The sequence below is a fragment of the Eriocheir sinensis genome, chromosome 58 (genome assembly GCF_024679095.1).
Source record: "Eriocheir sinensis breed Jianghai 21 chromosome 58, ASM2467909v1, whole genome shotgun sequence".
NCBI lineage: Eukaryota > Metazoa > Arthropoda > Malacostraca > Decapoda > Varunidae > Eriocheir > Eriocheir sinensis.
The window spans coordinates 9,907,920-9,927,318 of record NC_066566.1 but is presented as its reverse complement, the minus strand read 5'-3'; the positions used below and the strand labels follow the sequence as shown (position 1 = coordinate 9,927,318).

Below are 19,399 nucleotides of genomic sequence, written 5' to 3'. Positions count from 1 at the left end.
TTTTTTTCTGGTAGGGGGGCGGTTTGGGACATGACCGCCCATAAGTATTTTTCCCCATAGGTTATTAAGTTCGCCATTTGCACATTCACCATTTGCGCACCTTCAGACCGCCCATATGTGTGCAAATGGTGAGGTTTTACTGTATAATAATGTAATTATTTACAAGAAGTGCAAATTACGCAAATAGTGAGCTATTCCTCCCTAATTACACATAATTTGCAGGGAGGTAATTTTATACAGGTAACTCTCAATTTATGCGAGTATTGTGTCCTTGAAGAGGTCGTGTAAATCAAAAACAATGTAAATCAAACAAGAGGTTGGTTTCTATCAAAAAATAAATATTCGCTTCATTCAGTGGGGAGAGAGAGAGAGAGAGAGAGAGAGAGAGAGAGTATATTCACTCAGGCACTCAGTCTCAGCCTCACTCGTGTGAGGAAGAAATGAGGGACATCAAGAGCGACTGGCTAGTATTGGTACCGGTACCGAGCAGTTTGGTACCAATACTGTACCGTATAGCTGGTACCGTTAGTACCGGTACTGGTACCGGTACCAGCCCACCCCTATTGTTGAGTAGCGTGGCAGCGTGGGTACTGTATTTTTGTTCAAGTGGCGCGCGGGAAGAACTGAGCTCAGCTGTGTGGCCGCAGCGCCTTGTGAGTCCAGTTGCGCGAGACATCTGGAGGCCACTCCATAAAATATTGCGTATAAGTGAAACAAACGTGTAAATTAAACAATTATTTGGATTTTGGACCCCGTGTCATTTCAAAAACGCGTAAACCAAACTCATGTAAATCGAGAGTTACCTGTATACAGAAATTTCCAACACCACACTACACCAAGCACCACCCAGTCATACCACACCATATATTACAGCCATCCATGCCATGCCACACTTCACTTCATTAGCTACACTTAGTCAGTTCACACTGCACTTCAATTCACACAATTACGGATAGCCCTAAAGAGGACAGAACTGGCAACCCTATGCTGAGCTCTATGGTGCCTATTTGGTGCTGCTGGAGATGCTTACAAGTATACTACAGGACTCAAGACTCATTCAATACTGGCTGTGTATCATTTGTCATTGGGTGCATCTTCTATGACATTGTCTTGCTATTTATCTCATTGATCTACTAATTAATAATCCATGCAAAGCATCACAAAATATAACATTTTCACAAAAAAATTCATGTCAAAGGAATATTCTGAAAAGGAGCTGCCTTGTATAGGCCGACTGGCCTCTGGCAGACTCCTTACGTTCTTATGTTCTTATGTTCTTAAGAGCTCCCACAAAAGTTATTTCTCCCACAAATTTGTGGAAATTTCCCACAAAGTCGCAAAACAGGGCCCTAGCAGTGCAGCCAAGTACTTGATACAAGAATTGATTACGTAAAGGAATTGGAGTTAGAGATATTTTTACAAACTCCGACCAAAACCAAACCCCGGCCAAAAGTAGGCAACTCTGACTTGACTACACCTTTTTTTTTCCAATAAAGGAAGTAACTCAAGGGCAACAAAAAAAGGGGTAGAAAATAAAGGTCACTAATCGCTGCTCCTTTAAAAGAGAAAAGTAAAGAGTGGCCGAAAGAGAGGTCAATTTTAGGTGGAAAGGTATCTTGATACACTCCTCTTGAAAGAGGTCACGTTTTAGGCAGGAGGAAATACAGATAAGTGAAGGCTGTTCCAGAATTTACCAGTGAAGGGGATGAAAGAATGAAGATGTAGGCTAACTCTTGCTTAAGGGGTTTGAACAGTATTGGGATGAGCTAGAGTAGAAAGTCGAGTGCAGCGGGGCTGCTGGAGGGGGGGAGGCATGCAGTTAGCAAGTTCAGAAGATCAGTCAGCTTGAAAATATGGATAGAAGATAGGAAGAGAGGCAACATGGCAAAAGAATTTAAAAGGTAGAAGACTGTCAGTAGGAGGGGGGGGAGGTGATGAGACAAAGAGCCTTAGGGTGCCCACACAAAGAAAACAGGTTTACCTGTGCAGGCTACCAGCGCTGAGCCACGTGAAGAACAGGTACAAGCATTGACTGAGAAAGCGGGCTCGAACAGGTTAGAGCCTGCCTGTTCCAACCCGTTCGAGCCCGCTTTCCCTGTCAATGCTTACTTGTTTTAATGGTATAATTCTTCGTGCAGGTCAGCACCAGCAGCCCGCGCAGGTAAACCAGCTTTCTTTGTGTGGCCACTCTTAGACTCAACTCTGTCCAAGAAAGCTGTGTTTGTGGAACCCCCACACACATGAGATGCATACTCCATATGAGGACGACAAGGCCCCTGTACGTATATGGGCAGCATCTGTGCGGGGGAGAAGAACTAGCAGAGACAATACAGAACGCCCAACCTTAAGAAAGCTGATTCAGTAAGAGAGATGTGAAGTTTCCAATTAGATTTTGAGTTAAGGATAGACCTAGGATGTTTATTGTAGAAGAAGGTGACAGCTGAATGTTATTGAAGAATAGGGGATAGGTATTTGGAAGATTATGTCAAGTTGACAGGTGGGGAAATTGAGTTTTTGAGGCATTGAAGGAGACCAGGTTCCTCCTGCCCCAATCAGAAATGATAGCAAGGTCTCATTCTGTAGCCTCTAGTCTGGAGTCTTGTAATTTCTGTTGGGAGGGTCTTCTTTTGAAAGAAGTTGAATAATACAGGGTAGAGTCATCAACATACGAGTGGATAGGACAGTTTGTTGTGGAAAGATCATTGATGAATTATTGGAAGAGAGTGGAAGATATGACAGAGCCCTGCAGAACACCACTGTTGATAGATTTAGGGGAAGAACACTGACCATCTACTGTGGCAGAGATAAAACGTCCGAAAAGGAAACTGGAGATAAAGGTACAGAAAGCGAGATAGAATCCATAGGAGGGTAGTTTAGAAAGCAAAGACTTGTGCCAGACTCTATTGAAAGCTTTTGATATGTTTAGCGCAACTGAGAAAGTTTCACTGACATGGCTAAGAGAGTTTGACCAGGAGTCATTTCAGAGAGCAAGATCACCAGTAGAACGCCCCTTGCAGAACCCATACTGGCAATGAGATAGAAGATCAGAAGTGGATAGATGCTTATGAATCTTCCAGTTAAGGGTTTATTCAGAAGCTTTAGAAAGACAGGAAAGTAAAGCTATACGACGGTAGTTTAAGGGATTGGAACGGCCACCCTTTTTAAGCAAAGTCTGCATGTAGGCGCATTTCCAGCAGGAAGGAAAGGTAGATGTTGAAATTTAGAGACAAAATAGTTTGACCAGGGAGGGTGTCAGCACAGAAGCACAGTTTTTAATGACAATAGGAGGCACTCCATCAGGCCAATAGCCTTCTGAGGATTGAGGCCTGAGAGGGCATAGAAAACATCATAGTTAAGAATCTTATTAACAGGCATAAAGGAGTCAGAGGGGGGATGAGTAGGAGGAATGTGCCCAGAATCATCTGGGGGCTTCGTGGTGCAGTGATTAGCACACTCGGCTCACAACCGAGAGAGCCCAAGTTCGATTCCCGGGCAGAGTGGAAAAATTTTGGCGGCTTTTCTGATACCCTACGCCCCTGTCCACCCAGCAGTGAATGGGTACCAGGTATTAATCGGGGGTTGTGTCCCATCTCCTGGGATCTGTTCCTTTCTCCTATAATTCCTTCCCCCTCCTGTCTCTCTCCGGCAAATGACCACACATGTTGCACCGACTAAACAAAACTTTCCAACTTTCCCAGGATCGTCTAGAGTGAAGTTTTTACAGAAAGTTTGAGCAAAGAGTTCAGCCTTAGAGACAGATGTGATGTTGGTGCTGCCATCAGGATTAAGGAGAGGAGGGAAAGATGAAGTGAAATGGACCGTATTGGCTATACAGGCAGTGCCACACATGGCCAGTCGGTGAATTGTCAAAGCAGTACTTTCCATAGAATTCAAGCTCTGTGCTAGAGTGCATCTGAGGCTGCCTCCAGGATACAGGGCCTTGGTGCCGCCACCGCTCCAAGCCAACGACTACAAACACTTTACTCCTACCCGATTTCCTGACTCTACTATTTGACATGGAGAAAAACTGAAATCGGGTAGGAGTGAAGTGTGTGCAATCATCGGCTTGCAGCGATGGCGACACCATGGCCGTGTATCCCGGAGACAGCCTCAGACGCACTCTAGTCTATAACTTGAACTCTATGGAAAGGACAGTTTGGAGTTGAGTGGCCACATGTGGCGCTGCATAGCCAATACAGTCCATTGGAGGAGATATTTTTGGCTAGGTGCCAGAAGTCTTTGGGAAGAATTAGAGAAAGCAAGGTTGCGGCAATTTCTATTGATGAAAGAGTTTTTGGTTAGTCAGAGAATAGATTTGGCACGATTCCAGCGGAAATGTAAAGATCATGATTAGAAGGAGTGCGAAGGCTCTGGTACCTTTTGTGAGCTGCCACTCTATCTTTGATAGCACGAGAACAAGCGTTATTAAACCAAGGCTTTTTAGCTTGAGGGGTAGAGCTAGTACCTTATTTTGTGGTGTATAACACTCTCCGGCGTATATCGTGCACCCTAAACTTAAGGAAACAATTTGGGAAAATAATATTCAGTGCTTAAAATGCTAAGATGGTTAAGCAAGACTGATGATGTACAACTTCCCAAAATTTCTGTTAACCCCTTAAAAGGGTGGGGATGCACATGGAATTGGTTCCCCCTTACGGCGATGTTTTGACGTTCTCCTGAAAATTGGTCACTTTCCATTGTCAATTTCACAGCTCTGCCTAAGCCAGCAGCTTTAAATTTATGAGCATTTGCCTTATCCATCCATCCTCTTCAGTCTGCCTCAAATCAGGCAGTAGTAGTAGCACTTTGATAGTAACATTCTTCATCTTCTCACTCTTCATTGTCAGAGCTTTTCTTCTACCCATGGTGATAAATGCAAGCCAGTTACACTTGCAAATAAGCAGTAATTGGATAAGAAAACAAGTGGCAGATAGACCAATAGTAACATACATCCAATCTCAGCATATTTTAGCTCCAGCAGGCATGTAAACACTCTATCTTGTCTACTAGTCACAAGAACTTTAATTTATTGTATTTTTTTACAGAAGTATTTTTCTACAAATATGTATTATGCAAAGTGACCTTAATTGAGCAGGTGGGTCATTTAAATGTCATTTTCAATGGTTATTTGATCCCAGATGGCTAAAATTCTAAATGTAATGTTTCCCACTGGTGCTGATAATGTCATAGGGAGAATTTTATTTTTTTCATATTTTTCTGAGTATCAAAACTTGTTGGTTCCTCTAAGCTCATAGTTTGACCCTCCCCTTACAGCTCCAACTGGTAATGTCATACATAATGCAGTTATTTGCCAAAGATATTCTATCTAATGCTCATTGCTGGACTCTTCCCAATATTTTTACAGTGACATGTATGCTGTGTTTATGAAGTCCATTTGTCTCAATTTTTTGTTTTTCCTACCAGGCAGCTCCTCCTGTTTTCATTGACAAAGATGACCAGAGCAGTCGCTGGTTGAATGACATAGCTGCCAAGAACCTCCTTGAACCACGATCACTGAGTGATATTCAAGGTAGGAGAACCCTTTATGTGGTAAAAGGAGAAAGCCAACAAACCAGAGCTGTTAGAAAACAGACCATATTGCTTATATTGACAGTATTCTCCGAGCAGTTTTTAGGGACCCCATATATGCTCAGATTTAACTGCAGGCCAAATGGAACTGATGAAGTGAAGGAATCATCCTCCACAAACTTTTCAGTCAAGACTGCAGACATGGTCTCAGTTCAATGGAAATTTTATGCAAGACAGGCATTCTCCCCTGAGGGCATAGAGATTTTAGGCATATCTACAGTAGGTGTTTGTGCAATGATAGGAGCAGACTGGACAACAATATCCATAACTATCATTAAATTCATTAGTTTCTTAACCCCTTAGGGATGCCTGTCCCACCTGCGGCCAAACGGTGGTTTACCGTTGCAGGACGCTCGTCCCGCCTGCGGACGGCCCATTTTCTTTAAGGGCCAAGTTAACTTATATTTCAAGAAAAAATAAATACTACTTCAATTTACATGAAATATTTTTAGCAAATAGCTATGATACCTACTTACTCGTGTAGAAAGTTTCAAGACAATATATGAAAAAGAACGAAGAAAAAAATTATATTGGGAAAAAAAAACTTAATTTTATATGCAGTTTTGATCCATTACTTGTAAATAATTTAATGACATATACTAATTTTGAAGTTGTCACTGATGAGATTAATCATTCAGGAATTGATTTAAAAATATAAAACAAGTAATTTCAACACAGCACACAAAAAATAAAAAATACAAATAAAAAAAAAAAAAATTTTTTTTACCAAAAAAAAAAAAAAAAAAAAAACCAAAAAAAACTTAATTAAGAAGATGATACAAAAAGATTGAAGTAAAAAGAATGAAAAACCAATGAGATTTTAATCAATGAATGAACCTGAACTATAGATGGCCTTGGGCCTTCCCTTCCTTTCCAGCAGCCAGTGACAAATGCCAGATGTTGCCAACCAAAAATAATCCATGGAAAAATTGATCAATAGCTATGAAATTACAAAACAGAGTTGACGCACTCACATATAAAGGGGCACAGGAGGTGTGGTTTTTTTAACTTTTAACCCTTTAAATCACTTTAAATATCCTCGTATTGACCTAAAAGTGGGCAAATAGTGTTGCCAGAAGGCCAGAGTATTTTTCAGTGTGCTTAACTTATTTTCCATATTCTCAGTGTCCTTGACTGCTTCCCTACTCAGATAAACACACTCTGGCAACCCCCACGCAGTAGACATACAAACATATGCCTTGCCACACAGTCACACACCCGTACATGATGGAGGGTGGAATCGAGACCCCACCCTCTCCCCAGCCATCCACTTCCACCGGCGCTCATCCATGCCGTGTTGTTAGGAAGAGAAAAAAATACAACTAAATATATGTCGGTGTGGGTGAGTCACGTGGCGTTGGTGTGGGTGAGTCACGTGGCGTTGGTGTGGGTGAGTCACGTAGCTGGCCAGGAAGCAAGGGGTGGCTGAGGGGCGGGCGGCCTGGAATTTTCCAGTGACCCTTCTCCCTGGTATGCGCTCTGCCCCCCTCCCTTCCCCTCATCCCCACCACCACACCTGACATGACCTGTGTCTTCTGTAAACTTCCTCTCCTGTCGCCTGCCTTGTGACAAAGGAAGCCGAGCGCATGTACACGTGACTGCCAGAAATTCGCTCCAACCTCTGACTTCTAGACCTCCTGTATGCGAGTTTTTCTTTTTTTTCTTTTCAAATTACTATGCATTTCTGTGTTTGGGTTGCTCATATCTATGTCTTTTGTTCAGTTATTTTTTTGTCAGACAAAAAAAAAAAAATTGTCATTTTTTCAGTTTTCCTTGATTTCTAGGCGAAGTATGGAAATAATCGAAATTCTGAATATACCACCAGAAAGCACTTGTAAAACTCTAAAGCTTTTGTTAAATTAATTTATTTGAAATACGTACATGAAAATCAGCTTTTTTTTGCTTTTTGGCGAACACAGGCGATTATTTTTTTGCGTCCCTTTGGGGTTAAATATAGATGGGGTAAAAAAACAGTAGTCCTTGAGTCTTGATGAATATGACTTACAACCACTCGCACTTACGATGAGGCCAATAATATTAGTAATACGTGTACTACTAGATACTGCAATGAGTGGACATTTCAAATATCATGCCATATATAGATCAAATGTTTGTTTACACAGTGTTCCCACAGCTCCTACCTCCCGCTTCTCCACCCCTGTCGGCTCACGTTGTAAGCACTGCTCTTGCTACAGGTGGTGACATTTCTAAATTAACCCTTTCATTGCTAAACGCTCGCAGCGAGCGTTAGGCGTATTTGCTGGTGGTGCTAAACGCTCGCTGCGAGCTCCAGCTGCACTCAAATCTCCCGCATATGAGAGTGTTCCAACACTATTTATCACAACACAGGATTGCCAATTGAGTGGGTTCTTCACTAAATTTGGTGGAAAATCATATCAGCCCACCGCGGGAAATCTACGAATGAGTAACCGGTGGATGTTCTTGTCCAATATAGCGGCATTTTTGCGTAGCTTCACCTATCATCTGACTGATTCTTTGACCAAATAGTTGTAAATATTGCAGTTTGCAATAGAACCTTGCCAGAATCTCAAGGAAAGATGTCCACAGTTCCCTCAGTATGGCTGATCATCCCGCACGCACTGACGTAAGTGTTCACATTCATCACTCCCTGAACATGCATGTACTTTAGCAGGAGAGGCATACATAACTGACTCCTATAGATCTGGGCCTCCTCTTTCCAATGGTGTTTTTGGTTTTTAGTTGTGATAAATAGTTTTTGAGATACAGAGGTTATAAGAGACCACCCCATTGGGCTGCCTGACTGCGCCTGAGGGGATAGTCGCGTCCCGTCCTGCGCGCAAGGAAAGGGTTAACTAGAACTGTAGACTTATGCGCCTCCATGGAGCAGTGGTTAGAGTACCTGGCTACGACTCCACAGGCCTGAGTTCGAATCCCAGCCTAGGGAGTTGGCGTGCAGCTCACCCAGTTGTTCATCCTCCCTTTCAGGCTGGTCGATAAATGGGTACCTGGAGATGGTAAACTGTAGTAATCCTGGATTTCACATTGGCCCCATGTCCCAGGGCTCTTACCTACCATAGACTCAAAGGGCCAATTGTTCAGAAATGAGCACCACAACCACACACGCTATAGTGTATGCACCCATCTTTACCTAAGCCTTTAGACTTAGAGTTTGAAATTCAACTTGAAGAAGTGGTGGTAACTGGAAAAATCAGTTCCTTAGTGATAGTGTACTATGCTGTATATTTACATAGATTCACATAGAAATTCAGACCACACAGACCCTATGGTCAAGACTAGGTGATCTGTCCTTAACCCTTTCAGGTCGCATATAGGTTTTTGGGTCATACCTTTGAGACGCATTTTTGGCCGAAAAATCAGGTCTTGCAAATATGGAAAAAATCATTATTCTCATGCATAATAGAGTGTTACGCATCTACTGTAAAAAATTAAGGTCTCTACTCACCCTGGAAAGTGGTGCAATAACGAGGGGAAGTTGGTTTCCTGGTGGTACGTTGTGCGTTGTTGAGTATTGCCATCTTAGCGGGTGATTATTTTCCGCCGCAAGTTGTGCAGGTGTTCTCACTAAATTACACAGAATTTTTTGCCTGATTTGAACTGCAATTCCTCAGAGCTGCTCAAGAATGTACTAGGGTAATTATTTATCACACTTTTGTATACATTATATTCACACAAATAATATAAAATATGTTTTCAGAGTGTTTTCTTGATGTACACACTATTATTATCAAATTCAACATAAAATACTGGCTTCCTTCGCAATAGAACACAACAAAATGTTTTTTTTTTTTTTTTTTTTTTTTTTTTTGAGAACAAGAAATAAAATGAATGTAGTTTTCACTAAATGTATCAAAACCAACATAAATACTTGCTTTCTTTTCAATAAAACAGAACAAAAAGAACTGCTCATCACTGCTGAATTTCAGTGTAGTACCTTTAGCACAGGTAAAAAGAATTAGTCTCTTGCCTGTCTACCAACTAATAGACAGAGAGGGAGTGGTAATCCCTCATGCATCCACCTACACAACGATCGTCACATTCTGCACACTTCCACTTTGTACGCACTCTTGCTTTGCGACGACGCTTTGTGTTAGTGCATACGAAGCACTGAAGGATACCTTTCTTTCCTGTGGCAGTCGGAGGTATCGCGATCAAGTAATGCCTGGACATATACTCCCTACACTCCAGACGATCTGGTCTGTGTCCAAGATCAGAAGCTGGGCGTCCATGATAGGCTGATGTAGATGTCCCATATTTTTCTAGCATTTGGTACACCAGTTCATGCACGAAATCTTTCAGGGGCATCCTTTCACCAGTTTTCATCAGGTAGAAGTTGTAGGCATTCAGCACTGAGATGTCAGTCAAGTGAAAGAAGAGTTTTTTATACCACTTCACAGATTTCCTTAGACATTCCACATTTCCTATTTGCATGTCAGCTTTATCTATCAGTCTCATGTTCAATGTGTAATCTTTCACAACATCAGGCTTGATGACAGGGTCTTTGGTCTTAGGGTCAATTTTTCCTGTATCTTGTAGCTCACCCTTATGGAATGTAGTCAGAAGGTGAACATCACGCTTGTCCTTCCACTTTATGGCTAAAATGTCTTCTGTTTTTTGACGAGCACATGTACCTCGGGCAATGTCGAGAAATTTTGGCATGCCCTTCCTGTTTGGGCCCACTGTGCCACAAGAACCAGTCCCATTGTCATGAAGAAACTTGCAAAGGATGGGACTGGTGTACCACCTGTCAGTGTAAAGCAGGTGGTTCTTGTTCAGATAATTATCCAGGAGCGTCCTCACTACTGCACCTGACATTCCCAGGGGGTCGTTTGGGGATATATTGTCTGTGGTTGCTCCTGTGTAGACAAGAATTTTCATCACAACACCTGTCTCACAATCACACACCACAAATAATTTTATCCCAAAACGGTGAGCCTTACTTTTATGTACTGTCTAAATGAAAGCCTGCCTCTAAAAGTACCAGGCTCTCATCAATCACAAGTTTCTGAAAGGGAGTAAAATATTTGGTGAAGTTCACATTCATCATTGTGAAGAGTTCTCGAATTTTGCAAAGTGAATCACTCTTGTCCTGTGAGGTGTTGTCAGCAAAATGAATGAATTGCAGTAAGAGCTGATACCTATCCGTGACATATATCTTGGAAAGACAGGAAGGAAGGTCATGCTGTCTTTCTTCCAATAGTCACGAATAGCATGCTTTTTCACAAGGGGCATCAGCAGCGTGAGAGCCAGAAATACATGCATTTCTTGGGAAGTTGTGTCTTTCCACCTCCTAGCTATTGAGAAGGTGACAAGTTTGTGAAACCACCACAATATACAAAATACTTATTAGTTTCACAAACAATCAGATCTATGACAGCATCGTCCACAAACAGCTTGAAAAATCTAGGATAGTGGAGTCATCTGTGATGCCACTAGCCAGAAATTCCGCTTGATGCATTATCAAAATCATAAACATATGGAATAAAATCATCACCAGCTGTCCATGTAAATGCAGGCTGTTGTCGCGTGGCGGAGGGCAGGCAGGAGGCGTCGTCTAGCACGCTGCGCATCACGTGTGGGAGGAGGAGGATGAGGACGAGGAGGAGGCAGTGGTGGTGGGCTGGGAGGCTGATACGAAGCATCAGATGACTCGGTGTCTGCCTCAGAATATGAGTTTTCACTTTCAGTGCTGGACACATCAGGTGCTATCTCATCAATATTTTCCTTCTCATCTGAGTATTCATCTCCAGATGATGTACTCATTGCAATAGCATCTGGTGTGCTAACAATTGTGGGCCTTTTTACGCCCTTTTCGGGCGTAGCAGGCGGCTGGGGAGGTAGGGGGCCACGAGAGGTGGAGAGTCGAGAATCACACATCTTTCATGACAGACACGGACTGAGGGTCCCATACAATCCTCCTCCTTTGTTTCAGTGCGGTTACCTTGTAATGTTTTATGTAAACAATAGCGAGAGGAAGTCATGAGCTAGGATACACATGCCCATATATGGTAATATACGAAATACGCATTATACTACCAATAAATTAATTATATCTGGCATATCTGCTCTCTAACAACAAGATTTTATCATTACTTATGTTATTTCAGTAAATAAATGCACAAATAGCAGCTAGCGACGTCTGGAAATAATAATAATTGTGAAAAAAGGGGCATTGATAACTTACGGTGTGATTGCCATTGTGACTATATTTTCCTAACCACACAACTAGTGACGCGTCCCATGAGCCGAGCGAGGATGGGAGAGTGTCAGCTGACCACAAGCAGCAGCCAGGAGGCGCGCAATTTAATTCTGTGGCTCGTCAAATATGGGACCACGATCGTGGTCAGGAGGCATTTCCCTGAAAGCCACGATCGTGGTCCGGAGCACTGAAAGGGTTAAACCTAAATGATTCTACATTAGTCTCATAGCTCCAAATCTTTGCATTTCTACTTTAGTCAAGCTTGTTTTAAAAGGAGTCAGTCGTGTTACACTGGACCACTGAAGGTGGGAGTTTATTCTGTTCTCGCACTGCAACGTTAGTGAAGAAAAATTTGGTGCAGTCAGAATTTACTTGTTTACATTTAAGTTTTGTTCCATTATTTCTGATCCGCAAGGTGTCATTGATCATAAACAATTTTGATTTGTCTACATTCATGAAGCCATTAAGTATTTTAAAACATTCAGTCAATTTTCCTCAGGGGCGACATTTCTCGAGAGAACAAGTTGAGAGTTGAGAGTCTTTCGTCATAGTGTTTGCTGTGTAAGGAAGAGATCAGTTTTGTTGCCCAATGTTGAACACCTAATTTAGCAATGTCCTTTGCATGGTGGGGAGGCTATAACTGTACCGCATAGTCCAAGTGGGGTCTGACTAAACTATCATAAAGCGGAAGTACTACATCTTTATTTTAAATAAAAAAGTTTCTTTTAATGAAGCCCAGCATTCTGTTCGCTTTATTTGCTGCGTCGATGCATTGCTGTGAGAATTTGAGGTTTGACGCAATTTTGACACCCAGGTCCTTGACGCATTGAATGCATTTGAGTTTAACGCCACGCATTTTGTAATCGAACCTCTTATTTCTTGTTCCAGCTTGAAGAACCTGTCACTTATCTCCATTCAAGTGCATCTCCCATCTATCAGACCAAGCTGAAATTTTATTCAAATCTTGGAGGCTTCGTCTGTCTTCGTCAGTGAGAATCGAGTTACCAATTTTGTGTCGTCTACAAATTTACTAATGAAATTATTGATTCAAATGTCCACATCGTTGATGTAAATACCGTATTTCCCGCCAAATAAGACGCACCTATAATTTGGCAAGATATATTTAGAAAAAAAAACCTCTACATTTTCCCTGTCCTTAATGCAAATGGTGGATGTCTGTGCTGAGAGGGGAATGTTCCTAGCGAACACCTTCTTTCAGCACAAAAATATCCACCGATACACATGGAGGAGGGGAGAAGATAATGAGCAAAAAGGATTGATTGATTATGTGGCCGTAGATGAAAGGCTTAGAAAAGAAATGTGTGACGTGAAGGTAGTATGAGGAATGTTCGATGGATCTGACCATCTTGCAGTTAAAGCTGAAAAAAAAGTGGGTGTTTGAAAAGAAAGGTGAAGTAAAAAATGAAATACTGAAGATAGAAAAGTTACAGGAAGAAGAAATAAAAGATGAGTATAACCGTGAAATGGCAGAGGCCTTAAGTGAAAAATGGGAAAGTGTAAAAGATAATACAAATATTGAAAAAGTTTTTGGAACATTTAAAGAAATAATGGTAACTACAACAAAAAAAGTGTTAGTGATGAAAGTGGTGAGAGATGGAAAAAGAAAAGGAAATTCATGGTGGACAGAAGAGATAAGGAGGATAGTAAAAGAAAAAAGGGAACTTTTTAAGAAAATTCAAGAAAGAAATGTGATTGAACAAGTAAAAAGGGAAAGGAAAAAGAAATATAGAGAATGCAAAATGAAATTATTAAAACAAGCAATAAAAGAAAGTAAGAAGAGAGTTGATGAAGACTTTAGAAAAAGACTAAGTGAAAAATATAAAGGGAACAGGAAATCATATTAGAAAGAAGTAAAAAACAAAAGAAATGCAGAAAATATCTCCTCAAGTAAAATAAAAGAAGTTATGGACGAGAATGGAAAGATGTTGAAAGACGGGGAAGCTGTGAAAGAGAGATGGAGAGAATATTTCAAAAACTTAATGAATTTTAAGGATGGACGTCCAGCAGCTGTAACAGCAGCAGTTTTGAGTAGAGGTAGAGGAGGAGTATATAAAGAAAGAAGTATAACATATGAAGAAGTAAATCAGGCAATAAAAAGATTAAAAAATGGAAAGGCAGCAGGAATTGATGGAATCACAGCAGAAATGTTGAAGTGTGGAGGAGATGTAGTTGTTAGATGGATGGGCAAGATATGTGAAGTAGCATGGGAGGGGGGGGGCAGCAGACTGGACAAAAGCCATCATTGTCCCAGTTTACAAGGGGAAGGGCAGGAGAGGGGAATGTGGGAGCTATAGAGGGGGAGGCGGTGGCTGAATGGATAGTGAGACGGCCCCGCGTTCAGGAGGACGCGAGTTCAATCCCCGACCGGTGCCACCAAGCTGGGATTTTTCAGCCGCCACCGAGTGGCTTAAAACTACCCACATGCTGTCCAGAAGACCACCTATCAACCCGGACTCTAGATTCTAGGATTAAAGATGAGCTCCGGGAGGGCAGCATGAGCCAATACAAGATGGCATCACTATAAACATTCGCCTGCGCCAGAATGGGCTGGGCCGACCATCAGGCCCCACCGGGAAGAAGCCTTGGACGACCGACCATCAGGATCTACCGGGAAGAAGCCTACCGTCGCAATAGGCCAAGACATAAAAAAAAAAAAAAAAAGTCTCCTGAGTATACCCGGAAAGTTATATGGAAAAGTCATAATAGAGAGGGTGCAAAGACTTACAGAAGAGAAAATCAGTGAAGAACAAGGCCTCAGGAAGGGAAGGGGATGTGTGGATCAGATATTTGTCTTCGGGCTGGTAGTAGAAAAAATATTAGCAAAAGGAAAGAAACTATACGCTGCCTTCATGGATTTGGAAAAAGCTTATGACAGAGTCGATTGGATTGCATTGTGGGATCTTTTAAAGATTTATGGTGTGGGAGGAAAACTTCTTAGTGCAATAAAGTCTTTCTATGAGGATGCATCTGCATGTGTCAAAATTACTGGAGAAACAAGTGAACATTTTGAGATAAAAGTGGGCTTAAGACAGGGGTGCCTCATGTTACCATGGTTATTCAATATTTATATGGATGGTGTTATTAGAGAAATTAAGGGCAAAGTTGGAGAAGTTGGAGAAAGACTTCGATGAGGGAAGGAAGTGGGTACTGAATTCGATACTGTTTGCTGATGACACAGTGCTCATTGCAGAAAATGAAAGTGACCTACAAAATTTGGTCAGTGTTTTTGATAGTGTCTGTAATAGGAGAAAGCTGAAAGTAAATGTCAACAAAAGTAAAGTGATGGTTTGTGAGTGAAGTAGAAGTGAGGTTGTAGATTTTGTATGCCCATATAGAGTGGGAATTGAATGTGAAAAAGAATGCAAAATAATTTTGAATGGTGAAGAAATGGAGGAGGTCAATGAGTTTAAGTACCTTGGATCAGTTATGTGTAAGCATGGTGGTATGGAGGGAGATATAAGAGAAAGGGCATTGCAATGAAGAAGGGTGGTAGGGTCTTTGGGACAAATCATGAATGGCAGAAGTGTGAGCATGGAGGTAAAGAGGGATTTGAGGAATACAATAATAGTACCAACCCTCACATATGCAAGTGAAACGTGGGCCTGGAATGAAAGTCAGGTCTAGAGTGCAGGCAGTGGAAATGAGTTGTTTGAGGAGTGCTTGTGGTGTGAGTAGAATGGATGGAATGAGTAATGAAAGTATGTACAAGCATTTTGGAATGTGTCACAGGGGTGAAGGGAAGAAGTGTGAAGTGGTGGAAGAAGTGAAGCAACAGACTTTAAAGTGGTTTGACCACATGGAGCGAATGGAGGAGAGTAAGATGACCAGAAGGGTGTATGTGAGTGAGATAGAGGGAGGGAATGCTAGAGGACAACCTCCAGTGAAATGGAGGGATAGGGTGCAAGAGTACGTTAGGGAGAGGGGGGAAAGATCTTTGAGAAACTTTGAGCAGGCAAGGAGGGAGTGTCTGGATAGAGAAAGTTGGAAGCTCTTCTGCCATGGCCATCCCCTGGTGGGTGCTCCTAGGAGCAGGCGTCAATGAAATGAATGAATGAATTAATGCATTTGCATTATTAGATTTGGCCACCTTACTTACAATTATGACTATGATACCGTATGTTGCTTTGTGTTCAAAATGTTCCACTGTTGGTTGAAGAACTACAGTGCTCTTACCCTGAGCAGCTGTGACTTTGAAATGGTAAACAAAAGGGTTGGTTGGTAGGCGGTAACTTTTGCCAAGCTACTGAGGGAACTAATTACATGGGGATGCTATGTTTGATGGGCAATCTTGATCCTGATATTGACTTTAGGGACTGTATACCTACTTTCAAGTAGAATTAGATGTTGATTAATTTGTGGCTATCATGTTATGTTTTAATACAGTTATTTTTACAATGAGAAACAAAAAAGCGTTTACAATAAACACTTAAGTCATCCACTGATATCCGTTGTTTTGAACATGTATCACAGAAAACGTCAGCTGACCAGGGCCTGAATTCACAAAGGCTTAGTTCGTAGTTTTGGGCCCTTAGTGCGTAGTTTTGAGAACTTTGAGATTCACAAAGCTCGCGCGGTAATAACTACCAACAAATCGATGACGTCACGGGTTAGCGCGCGGATTTACAAAGGTTTACCGCGCTTTGTGTGACGCTAAATTTGTTGTTAAATAACTACTGCTTCGGGAGTGTAGTAAACGCTAACAATATTATCATATTTACGCATAAATGCTTATAAATCGCGTTTTTCAACTTGAAATATAACTTTACGAGTAGAGGAAGCCCATTTCTTTATAAAATGATGAGATATACACCTGGCCAGGGGATTGCCAGACCTCCCTCCTCCTTCATCTTCCTACTTCCTCATCCATTCATCCATCCATCTCTAGATTTGTCCCTCCGTGGAGGGACCATGGACCTTTGTCGGGTAACAGCTAGCCCATGAGTTGGGCTGCAGATATGGCAAGACAGTCTTAATTTTCCCTCGTTCCTTCCTTCCGTCCTTCGTTCCTGTCTGCCTCGTCTATTTGCTTTCTTCCTGCCTCAATCTCCTCCGTATCTTCTTTTTCTTCATCTTAAGCATGTTCGTAGGTAAACCCCCACTGCCGATTTTCAGTTCCGCTTGCATTTGGTGGCTCACCGGTGGCCACATGCTGTTCTACACCGGAACCCACCCCACCCACCAGGAGAGGAAGCTGCCCAATCCAAGCGAGAACGAAGCGAGTTCATGGGCCAATCAAAATGCAAAGCCATAGCACTATAAACACTCGCGCCAAGCCGGCTGGGGCTGGGGCGACCACCCCCACCCTGGGAAGAAGCCTTTGGGTCCCCATCAGGCCCCCAGGGAAGATGCTCACCGCTAATAGGGCAAACAAAAAAAAAAAAAACAAGCATCGAACGACAAAGTTACCTTGACGTAAATGTGCAGCAAATAATGAAATAATTGAATTCGTAGATTACGATTTAGTACAGTTTGCCTTAAAAGGAAGAAAAATGGGAAAAGAGAATGGGTTTCTTGAACCAGCAGCCATGTCCTTTCCTGCGCTGCATATTTCTGCCACCCCACACTGGGTGCCGAATGATTTTAAACTAACCAAACCTAACTAAACGTAACCTACCTGACGGGGGGGGGCTTAACCCCCCTTTTATTTGTGACAGGAAAGCAATATGGCAGTGTGTTGTATGGACACAAAATACTTCATGTAGCACCAAGGTGTTCTTTGCTGCAAGACGGGTGACATTCAGGAATAATACCGAGAACTGTTCTGTGAAGACCGGTGTTGTGTTTCTGAGCCAATAGATAGCCTTCATGCAGTGATTCATGGGTAAATTTATGGGAAATAGCATCTTGATATTATAAAAAAACAAAACTGTCTTGATGTGCATATGGAGGCCCATAATTTTGGCAGATTTTGGGGTGGGAGCTAGAGGGCATCAGAAGGCCATGAGGTGAGGGAGCTGGCAAGCAAAGTGAGCATAGCCATGTTTTTTTTTTTTTTTTTTTTTTTTTTTTTACATTGCGGCCTATTGCACCAGTAGGCTTCTTCCCGGTGGATCCTGATGGTCGGTCCAAGGCTTCTTTCCGGTGGGTCCTGATGGTCGGCCCAGCCCGTTCTGGCACAGGGGAGTGTTTATAGTGGCGCCATCTTGCATTGGCTCATGCTGCCCTCCCAGAGCTCATCTTTAATCCTAGAATCTAGAGTCTTCTGGACAGCATGTGGGTAGTTTTAAGCCACTCGGCAGTGGCTGAAAAATCCCAGCTATGTGGCACCGGGCGGGGATTGAACTCACGTCCTCCTGAACACGGGGCCGTTACTCTGACGACTCAGCCACCGCACTCTGTCTATCAACAAGTCTTTGTTTGTTTACATTCACTTCTGAGCATGTGTAGTTCGCGGGACAGCCAGGAACAAAACACCAGGAGTCCTACAATTTTCATAGACTGGAGAAAAAAGATTTTTTGAACTGTGGTTTCACAGCACGGGGTGTTCTTTTATATTGTCAGCTAAATAGCAATCAAAGCAGCTCTGCCAGTCCATTTTACGAGTCTTTTGGTGGGCCATTTTCCACTGCTCCTTACTCCTCAGCCATTGCTGTCGTCTGTTTTATTACATACAGCCGCGCGTTTGCTCGTACCAACAACCATTTTCCATTCATATGGACAGCTGACAACTCGCTCCCGGTTGGGCATATGGGCAACTGCAGTTGCCCGTAGCCCCAATGGTTGGAGAAAAATGGCCAATGTGACACTGCCTTATTAAGGAAGCGCGCTTGACACCGACAGTAGGTAGACGTGACCCGTACATATCAGAGCAGCACAAAACTCAGGGTGATAATGCGCCAAAGTTGGGATGGTGAGAATTTAGAACTAAGTGCGAAACTTGAGGATCACGAAACTCGGGAGGGTACTGTAATTTTCGAGTTGGAAAATCCTCATTTTGAGATACAAGTATTTAACCCTTATACCCCATCAGACATGATCACGGCTTTTATGTTAGTCTCCGTCACGCCGTGATTGTGGCGCTCTTCAAATATTGCGCTCATTTTATGACAGTTTGTTTAGTTGAGGCTATGCGTCATACATCAAGCCCTGTCATTAGCCCTTTGTTTTCAACATGCTGGATGCTTGGCCAATCACGTCCCAGCTTTTACAAGGATTTGTTTATGTTATAGTCGGGCTCCAGATTTTCCCGCGGTGAGTACGTGGTCGCGATGTGTGCTGTATTTTATTTTTTTACCAATTCCTTGGCAAGATAGCAGATATATATATATGTATTTCCATGAGTAAATAAGTATTTCAGGCACATGATACTTATGATACATGACAATACATGAGAATTGTTTATTTGTCTTCTTATTGACCTAGATAAAAGTGGAGTGTGACACAAGGATGATGTCAGATGATGAGTGTGAGGTGATACTGGAGAGTTCCCATCTAGAGGAATATATAAGTTCCATTTGTTCATTTATCATCATACCACAGCAAAGAGTAACTTCTAAGCTTTCAAATGATATATAATTGTCCCAGTGTTTGTTACAATAATTTGACTGAACACTAAGGTAAGCAAGGGAACACCTATTAACATTAGTTACC

At 42.2% G+C, this 19,399-nt stretch overlaps 1 protein-coding gene across 11 annotated transcripts in view; it reads left to right on the top strand.

The window, feature by feature from the left end:
• Positions 1–19,399, top strand: part of LOC126985140 (glutamine amidotransferase-like class 1 domain-containing protein 1) — a 113,121-nt gene that overhangs the window by 20,728 nt on the left and 72,994 nt on the right. For all 11 annotated transcript variants that reach the window (XR_007738335.1, XR_007738334.1, XR_007738336.1 and 8 more), the window contains exon 3: positions 5,425–5,530. Coding sequence is in view for 5 of the 11 variants with exons in the window: in XM_050839697.1 (XP_050695654.1) it covers positions 5,425–5,530 (106 nt within the window). In the remaining 6 variants the exon portion in view is untranslated. The remainder of the gene's footprint in view (positions 1–5,424; positions 5,531–19,399) is intronic.